Source organism: Corylus avellana, chromosome ca2 (assembly GCF_901000735.1).
Source record: "Corylus avellana chromosome ca2, CavTom2PMs-1.0".
Lineage (NCBI taxonomy): Eukaryota > Viridiplantae > Streptophyta > Magnoliopsida > Fagales > Betulaceae > Corylus > Corylus avellana.
The window spans coordinates 6,615,962-6,635,804 of NC_081542.1; the positions used below are offsets into that span (position 1 = coordinate 6,615,962).

Below are 19,843 nucleotides of genomic sequence, written 5' to 3' on the forward strand. Positions count from 1 at the left end.
AATCTTGCCAACATATTAGATTGAAAGACGTAATTCGTAAGATTTTCACAACATTCAACTTTTAGAGTCTGAAGCTTGCAAAAGGATTCTACGGCAAATTGGTTGTGCCATATGATTTCCATGTCATCCATGTGGGATATTGCCAGCTTTTCCAAACTAGGGAAGGCAACCTGCAGAGTTCATCCTGTGTTAATTACATATCTAACTATCATAACTCACATAATGGAATATGAGATATATACAAAGTACGATCTAACGATTTTCCTTTTAAAAATATAGAATTAAAAAATAATAATAATAAAAAAGGATAGGTAAGAAAAAATTTACGTCTTCATTAAAGAGAGGTTGCACAACACTACGAGGGTTGTCCATTCCATTCATTTCCATGAGCTCTTTGCCAGCCTTCATGCCTGAACTAACATGTTTGAGTATGAAAGTCTTTAATTTAGAGCAGTGTTCAATCCGTAGTTGCTTCAAGGATGGAAATTCGATATTACTTCCTACGCAAAATCTTTTGAGCATTGGGAGATTGTTTAGTACCAAGCATTCTAGTCGACGAAACAATACGTTAGGAATTATTTCTTCTACTACTCCTAAGTCTTCTGTGACTATAATCTCTTCCATAACCTTACATTCCAATATGTGAAGGTGTTTGAGTTGCACCATAAATCTGGCTGTAGAGAATGACAATAGATATTTTAAATTACCAGAGCCCTGCACCTCCAAGTGTGACAAATTTTGAAACCTTGACGTTGATCGCATGTTCTCTAATTTGCATGAGGAACTTGTTGTCTGATGTTGATATTGTTGTCCGTCTTCCAAGTCTATTGAGGACAGTTCCAACCTTTCCAAATTGGGGAACACAACCTGTTTATCGTTCAACAATCTTTTAAAATAAGGTATGCATATTATTTTTCTTTTAAGGAAAACACCATTCTATTTAAGCATAGTGACTAGCAAGCAATGGGGAAAGAGTCAACAAAAAGATACGTACGCTCATTCCAACATTTCCACGCAATTCAGACATATGTTTGGCTTTTATTATTTATAGGATACAAATGACCATTCTAACTTCTTTACAATAACTTCATTCATTTACATCTCATATAATTCCTATGTAAATTAACTCTTGAAAAACTAAAAGACACAACCTCAACTCACTTAGAAACATATGAGAATATGAAATAAAAAGACACTTAGTAACATATGAGAATATGAAATTAAAAAACTCAACTAAATGTTAAAATTAAGTTTATTATTCAACATATTTTTGTTTCAGAAAAAGGAAAATACCATTCTATTTGAGCATAGTGACTAGCAAGCAATGGGGAAAGAGTCAACAAAAAGATATGTACGTTCATTCCAACACTTCCATGCAATCCAAACACATGTTTGGCCTTCATTATTCGTCGGGTAGGGGCGTGAACACAATGTACGTATAAATTTCATCTGTTTTATTTTAAAATCCGTGGATGCGAACAAACTTATACTTTTTAGCTTTTGGCACTAATTGAAAACTTAATTACATTTATTTACATATCACTTACAATTTTGTTCCAAATATACAACTTTCTATTACATTTACATTATTTACTCCCACTAAAAACTATACATAGTCAAAAGAATGTCATTAACTACCAAACCCAAACCTGATCAGTCTTTAGCCAAAAGTCTCATTTGGGTAACCAAAATACTAAATCTTCCCCAAAATGGATCGAAGTCCAAGAAGCTGTAGGGCATTCCTACATCTCTAGCTTCTATAACTATAAATTTTGACAAATATACAAGTTGAACTGTGAGTCACAGCTCTGGAAGTAAATACGTACAGTCAACATGCTTACAAACACAATTCATTTATAAAAGCCTACTCAAATATTTATCATTCAAATAATGTGCTCGACACATCTATATATGTATATATGTAGGTGTGTAGTATGCGTGTAGCATTAGTATTTGGTAAATACATTTCTAATGTACCTGTTCATGAAGAATTGGCATGTAAAAATCAAGCTTGCCCTCTGAATTAGTGATTTCTCCAGCATCAGTTATGAATGAATTTTGTGTGCTTGAGAAGCTGATGAGCTTTGGAAGATGCCTTAGTGCAAGGCAACGCAGTTTAGGGAACAAGATTAGATCTGTGTCTTCCATTTTGCCTTCTTTAACGACTATTGCACCCATGATGTTGCATTCTCTTATCTCCAATTCTTCAATTTGTGAAAGGCCCCTAGCTATTGATGATGAGAAGACAAATTTTAATTTATCACAATGTTCCACTTTTACAACTCTCAAGTTACCAAAGGATGTTAAGGGAAGTTGGCCATGATATATTTCTTCCAAACCCGTCATATTTTTTAGAAGAAAAGTCTCCAAGGCAGGAAAGGCAATAACCCACAGCCTTGAGTTAACAATATACTTAATATCAGGATTATTTTGGATTTGGAGATGCTTCAATTGTTGAAAGCCTTCCCTATCTAATTCGTGTAGAACACTATTAACACCATTTAACTCATCTAAATAAAGATTTTCTGTTCCCTTCAACAACATTTTAATCCCAATCCCTGAGTGCAAGCCTGTATTCATCTTAAGTTTTAATGTTCTTGAGGCTCTACGCTTATCAGACCAATCCCAGACATCTCCTACAAATATTGCGTATCTTTCCAACTTTTCGAATAACAGATCTTTAGGTAGACTGCTGGCATCTCGAATATGTATCTCTAAAGTGGTCAAATGGCACAAATGATTTAGCTCAGCAAGGTTAGCATTATTTCCTTCATTATTGAGTCCTTCAGCCTCCCATTGAACAAAAGAATTCCCCATATACAACTCTTCTAATTCCACCAAGCTTGATAGGACATTAGGGGGAATCACTTTAAGTTTGGAACAATTGCTCAAATCCAACAACCTCAAATGAGTCAACAACCCTATTTCTCTTGGCAATTTCGAAATGTGGGATCCAAGAAGGCTAAGAATTACTAAATTCTTGAGCTCTCCAATTACAGCTATGTCGTCCAACACACAACCATCCAAACACAAAGTTCGCAGGTTTTTAACGAAAGGAAGTGATGAAGGAAGTGATGAAAGTTGCATTTGTGTGAAATCCAAAACTTTGAGCCTTTCCATGCCTTGAAAGAAATTCTCTGGGATATGCAAAGAACGATCTCCACCATTCACATAAAGGAATCTTAATTCTGGACATTCCATTTCATTAGGAAGTTCATGGAAATCTCCACCACGAATAGAGAACTCCTTGCATCTTTTGAGTACATCCCCATCTAGCGTTTCTTTTAACCCATCATCATCTCTCACGATAATCATATTGTGAACCTTCGACGCAATTAATGTAGCAACATCATGAACAACGTCATGCATATGATAATCCTCAGAACTATGAGGACAATCTAGCAATAGGCAAGAGTCTTTTAGATTACGAACTAGTCTATATAATCTATTTCTCGTTTCTTCCAATGTATTAATGCCATGAAATGTACCCAAACCATAACAATATTTCAGTAAGTCTAGATAGTTAACCGAGAAAGGCATTTCAGCACAACGCGAAAACAAATATTGAACCTCATGGCTTTCAAGATGACTATAACTCAACTCTATAGAAGAGTATATAGTTGACTGCATTCTTGTGAGGTGTTCAGGAGCAGGTCTTCTAAGTAGTTGCAAGGCATCCTTCCACTCATGTAAATTCTTATTTTTTAATGCCTTAGAAACTGTTACAATTGCAATAGGTAGACCTGCACACTCTTTAGCTACCTCAGTTGCTACACATCGCAAATTAGGGTCTTTAACACAATCACCCGCCATGTTCTCAAATAAATTCCATGCTTCTTCTTTGGGTAAAACTTCAAGTCCAAAATCCTTTTGGGTGCCCATTTCACAAAATAATACATCTCGATTTCTGGATATCAGTACTAGTTTGCATCCCTTAGAAGGAATTCCTATTGTCTCCAACTCAAGTTTCTCCCATATATCATCTAAGATTACAAGTATCTTCCTGTCTTGTGATAATCTCTCATGTAGACGACTTGCTCTTCCGGATACAGTCTCCTTGTCAAACTTTAGATCGAGCATGTCTGCAATTTCTCCTTGGATTCGTCTAAGGTCTGGACTCTGTGTCACATCTGCCATGGCCACCTCTTCGAATAACTTTTCTTCCTTGGCTTGCCTGGCAACTACTCTTGCCAATGTAGTCTTTCCCACACCGGCCATCCCCCACATGCCAATCACGTTCATGTTAGCATCTCCCAGTGCCTCCATAAGTCCCTTCACAGTTGACATTCTTGACTCAAAGTCCATGTAATTCATATAACTCCTTGTCACTATCCCTTGTGATGCAAGACGGTAGGAAACTTTGTCAAATCGGCCATTTTCCAGGACTTCACCAATATCTTGCACTATCTTCTTCGCTTTCTTGCTTACCTGATGCCGAAGCTTCAAGTTCAAGCATGCCCCATTACAAAACTTCTTCTTTGCTTCTTCTTCACAATCAAGAACTTTCTTGGCCAACTCTGCAATCTCATCCACCTCTTTCAACCACTTGTCAACATCACCTTCAATTTCTTCACCGTTTCTTATCGCAGCATCGATAGAATGTTGCACACTATCTCTGGCAAGCCCCAACTTCTCTACCTGATTCTTCACACTCTCAATGTTGCTGCTGTAGCGAAATGAGTAACATAGCCATTCTCCAACTGGTGCAGCCGTGTAGTCAACGATTTTTGTAGCAACCGCAATACCAATCTTCTCCATTCTTGTTTTCAATCTCTTCTCCTGTCTATTTACTTTTCTTTTTGATTGTTGTGCAAGTAGGGACAAAGCGAAAACCAAGAAACAACTAGAAACTGCAATGAAAGTAAATTACAGGGAGCAACAAGGAAATAAAAGGAGTAGCTCTCCTTGGTTTATTGATGTACAAGGAATAAAGTTGGAAACCAAATTCAGCAAGGAAAACATCGATCAATTTCCTGCTTCTAAATAAGTAGGACTTTGATTTCAAACCTGGGTTTCATAAATTCACATCATGTAGGCAAAGTGGAACAAGGTATAGAACGTGAGTTTCACACCTGCATAATTAATTTCTTCATCAGCCCTCCAGTCGTGAGCCATTCTGAATATTCAGAGTGTTTAAATCATGTGATAAGATTAAAAAATATTAAAATTCAAATATAAATGAAAGATATTGAATTATTTTTCTACCGAAAACACAAATCAAACTCATACAAGATCAAGCTTATTAATTTGGAATCTAACAATGATCCCGGTAAAGGCCAATGAAAACGAGATTGTGTATGTGCTTTTTATTTTTTGTGGCTGGTGTTACTTTTATCACTGTAGTCTCCTTTATTTTATTTTTCATATATATAAACATTCATGAATATTTATTCACAACATTTTTTCCAGTTGTCTCCTTTTTTTGTAATTATGAGGACAAGAAAGCATATTTTTACAGGCCGATTTTTTTGAGGGCAGATAGTGTTTTCATTACTCAAAAATTCAAAATTGTTATCATGAGATATATTTTTATTATGGGAGAAAAGACTACGTGTCACCGGAAAACCTTTACTATTGAATTTTATTAGGTTGCCTGAATTTCACATAATCAAGGGGATGTTGAGGCCAACCAATTTCAAAATAGGTGGTTCTCGCAGCTGAAACTGGCAATTTTTGACACAACCGACGAACTTGATATGAAATTAAAGAGTTAGTGTTAGGCATAAATGGGTCCAGATCATAAACGGGTCAACCCCTTGACCAATTTATGAAATTATATATATTTTATATAATAAATACATGTTCACACGGATCAAACAGGTCAAATGAGTCGTTTTTTTTGTTAAAACGGGTCGTGTTGGGTTAGGTCAAACATGCGCATTTTGGTGTAAACGGGTCAAACAGGTCAACCCCTTTGTGACCCGTTTATTAAACAGGACAAGCATGTTGTGTTAGATTACTCGCAAGTCATGTTAAGATTAAAGGATTTGACCTATTTACCTAAACACGTTGTGTTTAGGTTTAATCCTTAACGGGTTGGCGTGTCAAGTTGGTTGACCCAAACCCGTCTTGCCAGCCCAATTTGCCTGCCCTACCGACATCCACTTTCTTAAGCTATTAAAATTTTACAAAAATTAGGTGAAGTATTCTTGTAATTCTATGCTTAGGTGGTACACCATGTGCTTCAACAGCTGTTCATACCAAGATCCAGCAAGAGTGTTGTGAATGGATAAGGAGTTTGCAGGGAAGCAAGACAAGAAACGGCAACACCAAGAGTTGTAAATAGGGGTGAACAGTACCGTAAACAGTCACCCTCCCTACCATTTTCTATTTTCCCTTCCAAATTATAGTGAAGCATCATCCCGAATAACTTTACTTTAACAATATTATTATCTATTCCACTAAAATTACAGTCAAACATATTGTAATTTTTGTTTCTGTTTTTGGAGGTGGAAGAGTAAGCAAGCAAAAAGTTAAACCAAGAAGATAAAAAGAAAGACAAGTACTGCAGCACGAATCGGATAACAATACATATACTAGGAAACCAGAGATGGAGACTAAAAGCAGTTACCTATCTTTTAAGCTTCTGGAGTCTGGGTCGTGTGCAGATCAGCAGAGATGGAATGAATATGAAAAGCAAGGACAGAGTGTAGCGGAGATGGCAAAATGGGTAGAATTATGGAGGAATAAGCACGAACAACCAGTCAAAGAATTCATGTAGGAAAAAACATAAAGAGAAGGTCAACATAAACACAAACAATTCAACAAACGAGAAATGGCGCCACACCTACTCCACATGGGCACTTTAGTTTTCAAAGCGCGTAAATCAGAAAATGAGTGTTGATTAGAAACACGAAACTCTCCATGAAGTTCCCATATTGGAAAATGAAGTGCCACCAAAGTCGTACATCATTTTTAATAGATAAATGATTGGTGTTAATATTTTGTTCATATTTTGATATAAATTTAATAGATTAGTTATTAAATTTGTGAGGTCTATTATTAATTTACGTAGAACCCCACGTAAGTCTATAAATCTAATTATTAATTTGTAAAATGATATGGACAAAATATTAACATTAATCATTTCTCAAAAATCAAACACCACATTTGTGTTACGTACGTCTAAGTATTATATAATTAGAGCATCTCCAAAAGAGTAGCAAAATGACTTAAAATAGTCAGATTTGACTATTCTGAGTCATTTTTGGTCTCCAACATAATAGCCAATTTGTAGATTTTTCATCTAGTATAAACAGTAAATACTGTTCACACACTCAAGAATAAAAAATTGAGGAAAAATAATGGGTTCCTTTGTTTATTATATTCCTCTTTCTCTCTGCTATCCCCTTTAAACAAATAAATGGCCTTCAAGTTCAATCTTTGCTATCCTCTTTCTCTCTATGTTTTTATTTTTATTTTTATTATTATTATTATTATTATTTTTATAGATATTTCCCTTTAGTTTCTTTTTTTTTTTTTTTTTGCTTTCGTCATTGTTTTATGTTGCTTTGTTTTTATGATGCTTATTTTTTATCAGACTTATGGCTTTGTATTTGTTAGTTTAATGAGGTTGTTTTCATGATTTTAATGGCAATTGAATACTTGAAATTGATTCAATATTTTTCAATATAATATTTGGCAAGAATAATTTAATGACTTCAATGTCAACGTATACTAAAAAAAAGAATATAACATTTAAATGCAATGATATAATGTCAATTTAATAATTTTAACTAAGTGTTGGCAATGATATAATAAAAAAAGAATGAGAAATAATATTTAAATGCAAGTAGTGAAAGAAATAAATAGTCTGTTGAAAAAAATAGAGAAAAAGTAGTAATCAAAGTAAATAGTTGTACTTTTTCAGTAGTTATTCTGATTATTATTACTGGAGATGCTTACACGTTATCATGTTTTTATTTTTATTTTTATTTTTATTTTTAAATAATGTTATTTAATTGACTATTATAAACTATCATATTATTAGAATGATGTAATAGTAAAAAAAAAGATCATTTTGTTTTTCATAATGAATTCATAGGTTTTTTTCAAATGAATCACATTTGTTTAAATCTTTATTTTTAGTCATAAACTCTACATTTTTCTTTTTGCATAACTACCATGTAAACCAACAAGAAAATCGCGTAAATTTGTTATTAAAAAAATAGAATGCTTGGGATACTGGTATACATAGGACCAAATGTCAACACCTACTCAAATTTATTTCTTTTAAGGCTTCACCTACCCATTATTAAGATATAGAAAAAGTAGAACAGGCTTGCTGCCGCCTAACGGCCAGTGGCCCAGCCGCCTGGTACCTCCGTAATTTAGTTTTATAAGAGTTCTAACATATAGATGTAGGTAATAAATTAAAACTCTTATCTAAACGTAGGAAAAATTCTTAAAAAGTTACCTGCGACGGACTCTCTAACTTAAGGGAAGCAAAAGTGTTATCCTAGTAGCACTTTGCTTTCCTTAACATTATGTTAATTTGAAAATGCCTTCTCTTTTCTTACTGATCTTTTCTCTAGCATTTATTTGAAAGATTATTTAAGTGGTTTTTTCTTTCCCTTCTCTTTTTTCTATCATTTAATTTAAACAATATTTAAATAGTATAAGAAAATGATAAAGAAAGCTATTGTATAGTTTATTTGATCAAAAAGGTGTAATGGGTTTTTCTTTTATTATATCTCTTACATAAGAAAGCAAAAGATAATTTAGTTTTCTAAATTAAAAATAAATAATAAATCTAAGAAAAACTGATGGTAACATTGATTGAGGAAACATTAACAACTATATTCATTGCTGTCCTTTCTCCCTGTATACTTCTGCTTTACCCCATCTGGTCATATATATTGTCAACCGACTCAACCCTAATAATTATACTCTACTTAAGGTGTTGAAGGTGACTTAATATGAACCTGAGTACCCATATAATTTGCTGTCAATTAAATATTAATCAGTTTTTCTTGCTGCCCAGCTCATAAAAACAGCCCCATGGCCATGCACGTTTAACACATAATAGTGTTTGGGTGGCTTTGTGCTGTCGCTCCACAAATTCAGCTACCAAGCAAATTGTCAGCATATATATATATATCATATCATATCAAATTAAAATTGATCTTTAATTAATCAAGTTAGGCACCCAAAGATAAATTCATAATGATCCTTCAAAAGCTACAACTGTTTAGATAATTTAACATGTCAAACTTTACAATCAAAGCGGTTGCTAGTTTAGATAAAAATAATTACTCGTGTAATGTGAATGGGTGAAAATATGTGTGTAAGTCAACTACAGAAATATTGAAGGGAATAAGCAACAAGAAAATTTCATCATGAATTATTACACACTCCAAAACTTCAACACTTATGATAAGCAAATTGAATGTATGCAAAAATTCATGTAGATAGTCATATTATCCTTTTGCCACCCATTAGAAAGTAGCAGCTAACACTTTTAGGAAGAAGTGTATCATGCAAATACGTACATAATATTGTACTCGTTTTTTCTTTTCTCTTTTTCTTTTAATACATCACAAAACAAGAAAATAAAGAAGCAATATGAAAACAAGTAACCATAGATTAGCCCTGTTTGATGTCCCTTTGACCGGCTTCAAAGAAAAAAAACAAGATCCTTAGTGCCACAAACTAATTAAACATAGAAAAGCCACATTCCAGGTGCTGCATATTAAGAATGATATTCATCTTTGTCAGGATTATGAACCTTTGCCTGACAGAAAATACCATATTAAAGATAAAAGCGTTAATCATTAGAAGCGTTGATTTTTGTAAACAAACTTTTATTTGAGCGTTTTCTTAGGTTCAGGAGTCTAGGTAGTATAAATATATGTAATGGCTATCTATAGCCTTAATTTATTATGTTATTTTGACCGGTTATCAATGAAAAACACTTTTAAGAGTGATTTTCTTTTCTATCCACATTAAATCCTTGATTGATTATTAGTTTTAAGAAGAGTTGTGATTCTTATCTTGTTTGTCTTGGCAAACTAATCACGACACGCTGCATTAATTGATATCAAAGTCAAGTTGCACTGCATCAATTATTTAATTGTTGATGGAGATCTTGTGGGCTAAACAACAAAAAAATTCGTCCAAAGCGCGTTAACTAGCAGAGCAGGAATGTTAGTAATTACTACTCTTAACTATTAGCAAGGATATTTGGGCCTTGTTTGGGAAGCAAGATTTTCCAACTCAATCTCAAATTTTTTCTAAATTCATGTCTGGCAATTTTTTTAACTCAATTCAACTCAACTCAAAAAATTTCAACTTAACTCAAAAATTTTCATCCCAATTAATAAAAATTATAAATAAAGATTGAAAAAATAAATAAATAAATTTAGGGTAGCCGAAACACTCCAGGTGGTGGCTGGGCCACCCCAAGCCCAACAGGGGTGGTCCGACCACCCCTTAATATTTTATTATTTTTTTAAACTTCTTATTATTATTATTTTAATTAAATTTAAAATATATAGAATATTTTATTATTATTTCTATCAATGGGACATATGTTTCATTTATAGCCTTAAGATCTCTCTAGAGAGATCCTAATTATTAATTGGATATTCTCCAATCCAAAATGGACCGGAGAAAAGCCTCTCCCGTGTTTGACCCACATTCCTTTGTGGGCCATAGGTCGAATAATGAAGGTTGTTGATAGAGGACAATTTTCTATCACATTTGCTTTAACAAAAGGGACATATATAGCAATTCTGACATCATATGAGGACATAATTAATGGCATTGGAAAGCTCATTTAGAGGGTTACAAAGTCATATTTCATTAAGTTTTTCTAATTCAAATGTTTACTGAGTTAAAATAGACCGTAAAAAGAAAATTGAAAAGCTGTACAAAATTGCTCGTCCGTAGTTTATGTTTGAGCAAGCTTTAAAACGAGTTGACAAAATAGCTCGTTCAATAACTCATATGAAGTTGGTTTCGAATGAGTTATTTATAGATGCATACGTTTAAAAGTTGGGTTAGAACGAGCTGCTGTGTGAATTGAGAATTCAAGTAAGAATACGAAGAAATCATAGTTAGGTTCAAAAGAGCGTCTTACACGTTTAGGCAAGCTCCAATAAATTTTTGTAAACAAACTTTTATTTGAGCGTTTTCTTAGGTTTAGGGGTCTAGGTAGTATAAATATATGTAATGGCTATCTATAGCCTTAATTTATTATATTATTTTGACCGGTTATCGATGAAAAACACTTTTAAGAGTGGTTTTCTTTTCTATCCACATTAAATCCTTGGTTGATTATTAGTTTTAAGGAGAGTTGTGATTCTTATCTTGTTTGTCTTGGCAAACTAATCACGACACGCTGCATTAATTGATATCAAAGTCAAGTTGCACTGCATAAATTATTTAATTGTTGATGGAGATCTTGTGGGCTAAACAACAAAAAAATTTGCCCAAAGCGCGTTAACTAGCAGAGTAGGAACGTTAGTAATTACTACTCTTAACTATCAGCAAGAATAAGTGAATAAGAGTAAAAGTAGTTAAAATTAACACGAGGATGTAAATCACATAAATTTTCGAGTTTCTCTTTTTATTCCCTTCTAATTTCCTTTTACATTTATGTTTTTCTTCACTTTCTGCTCTAGCCTCTTGCCCACCTTTAGTTTCCAAAGCGTGTAAATCACAAAATGAATGTTGATCAGAAACTTGTAATTGATAAGTGATGTTGGAGAAGTGGTAGCTTATTTGTCAAAATTAATGGCGGAATATTTTGACAAAGAAGATAATTACAAGAATGGCAAGAACCAATGGATACGACTTAGGTGCTGTAAAAAACATTACAGGACAGGAGATTTTCTATAGTATTTTCAACCGTCAAAATTTTCTCTTTCTTTTTCTCAATGGAAATTAAACTTAAAATTGAATATAAAATGTTGTTTATTTTTACAACACTTGAGCCAAATCCTTATTCAATAGTATCTAGTATAATTGAGACAATATTGCGCATTAGTAAACTATATATAACTTTTGCTATGAGTATTAGAGTCGCGTATATAACCCCAACTTGAAAGCTCATTTTGGCATCAATTGTTAATATAAAAGTTGATTTTTACCGTCATGTCATTCCAATTGTATAGTAGTAATATAAGAGTATTAAATAACATTATTTTGAATGACACATCATAGGCTTAGCCACCCAACTATCCTTGGTGAGTCTCTAAAAATAAACAACTATGCTTGGTGAGCATTGTTTTCAAACTCATGAGTCATAATATTTATTTTAATGCAGTGTTTTCAAACTCATGAGTCATGATATTTATCTCAAAAACTTACAAAAAAAAAAAAAGAAAAAAAGAAAAAAAAAAAAAAGAAGTGTGGATATAGGACCACCATGTTTTTTCTTTTAATTTTTTTAATGAGTTTTTATTTTCTTATAAGCATGAAGCCAACCGTTGCATGCTTAATATAGATATATATTAAACACAAGCAAATAATTTTCCCCACAAAAACAACTTTGAAATGTAGACCCTACCAAAAAAACATTTATCACCTTTATATCCCATAAAAACAACTTTTTTTCAAACCAAAAACAAAAATACACCTTTCAAAACCATTATCAAACATATCCAAATTCTTTTTCGGTAATCAAGTGAATCTCCCAAAAAAACACAACCTCAAACCCTTTACCTGCATCGCTGAAGGGGGACAACAAAGCACTAGAATGCATCCAAAAAAAAAAAAATCCAACCCGAACAAATGCAAATACCAACTTAAATCCTTCATAATTATTTGCTTAGATGCAGCAGGCCCCATAGTTTGACCCAAGTAGAACAAGTAATATCATGACAGCAACTCAAATTTCTCCCAATCATGTGCAAAAAATAAATAAATAAGTAAATTCAGCTTCCAATTTTCCACATTTGCGGTTTGGTTAGATCAGGAGAAGATGGAAATTCTGGACCGTAGCTTACTTGTACTTGTACACACATTATTATATCAGAAAAACGAGACCACCCTTGTCCATTAATCGAAGTAATCGCTTCACTTACATTTTCATTTGCCTTTTCTTTTTCTTTCAAGAAAATTACATCGATCGACACGCAGCATATTTATACTCCATTCTGACTACATTGGCCACATTGAACATGCTGACTAAAATACATCAGTTCAAGGGATTCCTGTACTTTTATACCTCTAACTATCAATATATTGTTAAGGCTTTGTGCACTGTTCAACGGTGTAAAAGGTATCCAACCACAACACTGATGAGTGCCACCATACAAACAAATAGAAGCGGGAATCCGACTTGAACTCTTCTTACTCCTCTTCTGCTCAATTCTGCCTGCAAAGTAAGAAAGCGAAAAAAAAAATGCAAATGCCACAAATAAGAAAGAAGCATGACGTGTCCGAACACAGGCACAGGAATTAACAGTCACAGTGGATTGGGGTGAAAGATAGGCGAGGAGCCCTAAGAAACTTCACAGGAATCAATTCTCAAGAAAACTAGTGTCTACTACCCAATACTGATTAATTAGAGTGCAATATATTATCATGAACAGGCCAATACATTAATCACTATCACTTTAGTGATTCCTTAAATTAGAGGTAACACCTGCTTTTCAAAATAACTTTGCAAAGTAATCCTAAGACATACACTATAATACTTCATTTTTACCTTCCAAGCATATCCCAAGAATAGAGATCTTCTCCCTCACAAAAAGTCACGAGTTTTTCAGGATCACAAATAACTATATCTTACTAGAACTATCAAATGAAAGGCAGTTCCAGGAGAATATTTTAATGGAACTGCCTTAAATTTCAATTTACTTCCATCTAAGTCATTCTTCCTTGAGGTGCTATTAAAGCACCCATAGCTATATCTTCCTAAATTAAATGACAAGCGTAAAAAAATGAGGCATTTATAGGAGATAAAAAAATAAAAGCAGTTGGGGTAAATCAGTCATTGCCCCAGTACGGTCCGGACCAAAATATAAAACTTGTTAATCAACCCAACATTAACTGCTCTGGACAAACTTTGTAGTCATGAAAGCTATTTGCACTAGATAACAACTAGAAACATTTGCTGGGCTTACGGCAGAACTTACTGACTTTAAGCATATAAAAAGAAAAGAGCCATGAAAAGAATGTGATTCAAGAAGTTACAAGTTTCTCCTGCAAGACTTTTATATCTTGAATGCTTGATCTCCTCTCCTCCGTTAGCTTTGAAATAGTAACTTCAGCCTGCAAAGGAAGTCCAAATACTTGATTACTATTGTTGTAAATAAAAGAATGTAAAGAATTCGATGTAATGGGGAAGCAAATAACACAGTTTTCCTCCACCTCGAGAGTTTGCAAGTTCCAAAAATTGGATGAATCTGCTCACAGAATGAAAAATCAAGGGCCCCAAGCAAATAAAGAGAGATAATAATTACTAAAGAACAAATTTCATTTTCATTAGGGGTTCCAATGCAGAATTCAGACCTAATCTCTAATTGAGATGTGATGGGAACAATGGAACCCGTGGACGCATAATGATTTTATAGAAAAACAAAACCTAATAATTAATTGGAAAAGATAGCATATGGACTTGGGACCAGTGCATTTATTGTCATAGGTCCTATCATGGTACAAACCCACAACTGAAACAGATTGAATAAAAGAAATGTGTCTGTCATATATATTTTTTTAATTGATTTGTAAATTTTGGTTGATCTGAAATGACGATAGAAACAAAAACAAAAAAAGCACAGAGATTCTTTGCAGCAAACTAAATTATACCAAAAATGGTGAAGAGATAAGAGATGGACTTGAGCAACCATTCTCTTTATATGGTCAAAACTTCACAAGGGAGTAGTCGAATTTCAGCATACAAATTGGAGGCAAACAAGAATAGCCACACTATTACCATACCATTAGTTTTTTTTTCCAGCCTGATATGTCCCACTATAATAATACCTTCGATTTTAAAACAGATTCCAGAAAGACTAACCTCCCTTAGCTTTGATTCAAGACCATCTAGTTTTGACTTCATCTCCTCAACATCTTTAATTATATTTAACTCCTCTACATTCTTTATTGAATTTAACCCCACGTCCTCTGCTGGCTTCAGTTTTAAATCCTTTTCTTGCTCAAATTCTGCATCGTTTGCTGTCCTCAGTTCTGCATCATCATTTCCTGTCCTCAGTTCTGCATCATTTGCTGGACTCTGTTCTGCATCCTCCACTGCTTCGAACTCCATATCCTTTTCTGGCCGTAGCACCTCATCATTGACCAATTTGAACTCATCTACATCCTTAGTAACCTGATACAATAGAATAAGAACCACATATTATATTCTATAAGGTTACATTTTAATAAAAGTTTGACAATTTCTTAGAACTTCCAAAATGGCTGGATTACTATATTTAAAAAATTAAAATAATAATAGTATTATAATAGTTATAATGATAATTATAATAATGATGGCAATATTTTGCTAATTATGGTAGGATACTGACAGTGCAGCAGCGGCAGCAGTGGTTGAATGTGACAGGTGGGGGCTGCTGCTGCTGCTGATGGTCATGGTCATGGTTTGATGCTCAATAGGCAGTGGTGGTAGTGGTGTGAAGTGTATTGGTAGGTAGTATGAGAAGACATTTTTAGTAGAATTTGCACAATGTTACCTTCCTCCGTTTAATTTAAACAAAGGATTCGGAAGCTTGGAAGTTTAAACTACAAATTTTTTGAAATAACTCTCTTATTTACCCAAACAAAGAAAATCAACATTGGTTTTTCGAATTATAATGTGAAGTAAAATCTTAACTTAAAATCTATCATCCAAACACAGCATAAGCGTTGGGTTTGCTATGTTTGATGGACTTTAAAATCCATCAAACACACTATTGATCACATATATCAGGAGACTTCTTACCTACTAAACTCAGAAAGGGGGAGGGGGAGGGGGTGTCAATCCAAGACATCTAAGAAAATCAGATGATAAGCAATGCCAATTGATGTTGCGAGATTCAAAAATTTGGGGAGGGGGGCGGAGGGGGTAGAGGGGTAGAGAGAGAGTTAACACAAAATTGTCAACTAAGAAGAGTTTCTCTAACCGTTTGCTTTGTTTCAACTCTACTCAAAACCTGACTTTTCGGCTTTGAAGCTTCATAAGCCAGCCCCTGTTTCAGTGCTCCATTAATTGGTGACAACACTGGCGAATGGGGTGGGCTAACAAGGATTACTCTCAGCTTGTTCTCTTCAATGTACTTGCCGCCATCTTTGGCAAACTGCCAAAATAATCTATGAGAAGCCAAATTAAAGAACCAACAACAAAAACTACAAATACTTACCATGCTAGGCTCAATGTTCTCATCAGTAGTCCCATCAGGAACTATTGTGCTTTGGATCAAGAACTTGTCTTTGCACTCCATATCAGGTGGAGCTGTCCGTTGAGCTTGCATTGTAACTAAATTTGAAATAAAAGGGCATGAAGTTAGAAACAAAAACAACAGAAGGAAATACTATGCGGCCAAACCAAAGAGCAAAACTATGTGAAAGGAAATATACTAAACCAACATTTGCAAGTATCAGCAGATTTTTCTTCATCGCATTGTGATGTCATGACATGCCAATAACTTTTATTTACAAAATATCTGATGAAACCCTTAAAAACCAACCAAATTAACCTCCAAAACACCCCGAAGTCTGTGCAGTTACCTCTGACTATGTTATTGTGTATGTATGCGCACGCACGTAATATGACTTCAAACATAAAGCATAATAGAGAAACTACCAGATAGCAACAAGCCCAGTTGGGGTGTCTGACTTAAAACTATTGAATTTGCTTAACACTTTTCAGTTCTCCCTCTCTCTCTCTCTCTCTCTCTCTCTCTTTTCACACATACACACAGGATCAGATTGTATTTGATGGTTTTACAACATCGCACGATCACATGAAGCTGCATTCCAACTGTTTGAAGTGGATACACCAATCGTGTTTTGCCAACATGCTCTGTCTATTAACTTCTCATTCTCACAATATTTTCAAAACAAATAATGTTGGCTCAGTAAAACCAGCAACTTCCTCAAAGAGATCTAGAAGTTCAGTTGGAAAAGCAAAAATGACACATTTCCTAAAACCTGTCAGATTATGGAAATTTCCATAACTGCTATTTGCATTAATCCATCAATCTCGAGGAAGTTCTCCTCAATCATACACATTGTTAGTTCTTGTGTTGGCTTAATTCAGTTCCAAAATGCAGATGCTACTGTTTACGGCTCAAACACTGATATAGAATGCTCAGAATCCAATCTCCACCGTTCATAATGTAGATTCATGTGTTATGAACGTCCCTGCAAAATTTCAGCTCAATCGGACCACAAACGCCCATCGATCGGAGTTGTTGATGAAGACTGGACAGTCCGGGTCCGGACCTCCAGAAGCCGGGTCCGGACCCCATTTCCAGAAACTTGATTTTTCAAGCAGGGTCCGGACCTCAATTCCCCGGGTCCGGACCCCAGTTCCCGAAAGTGCATTTTATGAGGCATGTCCGGACCTCAGATCTGCAGGGTCCGGACCTGGGTGACTTATTAGGGTTATTTTCTATTTAAACACGATTTTGCTACATTTACAAGTACGTATTTTTGGAGAGCAATATCAGAGAGCTTAGAGAGAGATATTGTTCTAGATTATTTGAGAAGGGATTAAATACGTGAAGCCAATCGGAGTTCCGGTGAAAGGAAATCTTATAGAAGAATTGTGCCAGATGTTCTGGAAAGGGCTACTGCGGTAGAAGTCAAGTGGGTCGCTTGTCGTGTACAAGGAAGAGTCAATTGCAAAGGTTTTGTAATTCTTCTTGTATTCCTTATTCTTCTTATAGTGGATTGATTTCTTGGGTTTGGCTGCCCCGGAGAGGTTTTACATTTAGAGAGTTCTCTAAATGGTTTCCTCTTCGTAACCAAATATCTGTGTTCTTGATTTTCATTACATATCTATATTTGGTTGATTATTGATTGTTAGGTCAGATCTTATTCCGCTTAATATTTGTGAATCACCTAGACATTTGAATAGGTGTCGTTTGGAGTCGTTTTAGAATTTTCAATTGGTATCAGAGCGGGTTCACTCTGTGAAGGATTTATTTCCTGAGTGTGATCCGAGACTCCATATCAAATGTCTCATACTGTTGCTCATAATTCTCTTCCCGTCTTTGACGGAACAAATTATACGCTTTGGAAAATTCGTATGAGAGCATATTTTAAATCCATTAATGTTTGGCATATTGTCGAATCTGGATGGACACGTCCAGAAAAAGTAATAGCTGAATGGACAACAGAGGAAAAGAATAATGCTACTGCGAATGACAAAGCTATAAATGCTATTTACATCTCTGTTTCAAATGAGGAATTTTCTAGAATTTCTAGATGTGAAATAGCTAAGGAAGCCTGGGAAACTTTAGAAATCACACAGGAAGGAACTAAGGTTGTTAGAACTTCAAAAATTCAAATGTTGGTTTCTCAGTTTGAGGAGATTAGAATGCAGGAAGATGAAACTTTTGATGAATTCTATTCAAAGCTTAGTGTCATTAGAAACTCTACCATTAATTTGGGAAAGAAAATGGATGATGCTAAAGTGGTGAAAAAAATCTTAAGATCTTTGCCTGAGAGGTTTATTCCCCAAATTGCTGCTATACAACAAAGCAAGGACTTAGATACTATGAGAGTAGAAGAACTTGTAGGTTCCCTTCAGACCTTTGAGCTAATTCTTCCTAAACACAAGAACACCAAAAATATTGCTCTTAAGGCAAAAAAATGTTAAGGTTGACTCTTGTGGTTCATCTGATGAGGATTCTGGAAATGAGGAAGAAATTGCTATGTTTGCTAAGAAGTTTAGGAAATTCTTTAGAGCCAAGAAAGGAAATCTTAGAAATAGCAATTCACAATTTTCTGAAAAATCTAGAAATGAGAATGTTGAGAAAGGAAAGTCACCTAAAGGTATCAAGTGTCACGAATGTGGAGGACATGGACACATTCGTGTTGACTGTGCTAACTTGAGAAAGTCAAATGGCAAGGCATTTAATGTGACTCAAAGTGATGAGTCAGACAAGGACGATGCTGAACAGGGAGTTAATTACTTAGCATTTGGAGTTAGTTATGAGAGTGAGCATGAGAATAGTGAGTGTAATTCTCAAGACAAACAAGGTGTGCCCGATAATGATTCGGAAGAAGAAGATGATTTGCAAAATGCTTATAATAATCTCTTTGTGGAATACACTAAACTGAAAAAGCTGAATAAGCAGCAATTGAAGAAACTCAATGAGGTTAATCTTGAAAATGATCAACTTTCTGTCACCTTAACTGATTCTCTTGCTACTCATAATACTTTTATGTCTGAAAATCAAATGCTAATTGCCAAAGTGAAATCCTTAGAGAATGAATTGAATGAATCAAAGAATCATTTAACAAAATTCTCTAGTGAAAAGCTAAATCAAATGCTACATAATCAGAAACATTCGTTTGATAGAACTGGATTGGGTTTTGATAAATCTGCTATTTTATCTACTAATGTTGCTTCTTCTTCAAAGATGATTTTTGTGAAACCAGTGAACAAAGAAGATAGCTTGGCTAAAAAGAAGGTAATTTCTCCTCAAATTTCCAAAGATGGAAAAGGTAAGGGAACTCTAACTGATTCCTATATGTCTAGTTCTAAGTCGAGAAGTATGCACATGTTAAGGAACCAACCTTCTCAAAGGTTTATTCCTACGTGTCATAACTATGGTAAGTTTGGACATATTCGTCCTAAGTGTTTTCAGCTTAACAGTCATGGGCCTAAAAGAGAATATTTCCATTCTAGAAATAGTTATGAGAAATTATTCAATATGATGAGAGA

General features: G+C 34.4%; 2 protein-coding genes across 4 annotated transcripts in view; both read right to left on the reverse strand.

Moving 5' to 3' along the window:
* Positions 1 to 5: 5 nt before the first annotated feature.
* Positions 6 to 6,622, reverse strand: LOC132168968 (probable disease resistance protein At4g27220; the record flags this gene model as incomplete). Its single annotated transcript, XM_059580064.1, has 4 exons — positions 6,572 to 6,622; positions 1,978 to 5,072; positions 328 to 867; positions 6 to 170 (listed from the first exon to the last, which is right to left on the reverse strand). Coding segments are annotated over exons 2-4 (3,486 nt in total), but the record flags the coding sequence as incomplete, so codon positions are not given.
* Positions 6,623 to 13,117: 6,495 nt separating this feature from the next.
* Positions 13,118 to 19,843, reverse strand: part of LOC132171913 (vesicle-associated protein 1-2-like) — a 19,510-nt gene continuing 12,784 nt past the window's right edge. For 2 of the 3 annotated variants that reach the window (XM_059583326.1, XM_059583325.1), the window contains exons 5-9: positions 16,308 to 16,423; positions 16,071 to 16,244; positions 14,969 to 15,280; positions 14,143 to 14,220; positions 13,118 to 13,321 (exon numbers count right to left, since the gene is read on the reverse strand). In XM_059583326.1, coding sequence (XP_059439309.1) covers positions 13,211 to 13,321; positions 14,143 to 14,220; positions 14,969 to 15,280; positions 16,071 to 16,244; positions 16,308 to 16,423 — 791 coding nt within the window. In that variant the 3' untranslated portion in view covers positions 13,118 to 13,210. The remainder of the gene's footprint in view (positions 13,322 to 14,142; positions 14,221 to 14,968; positions 15,281 to 16,070; positions 16,245 to 16,307; positions 16,424 to 19,843) is intronic. The other variant, XM_059583327.1, reaches the window with a different exon arrangement.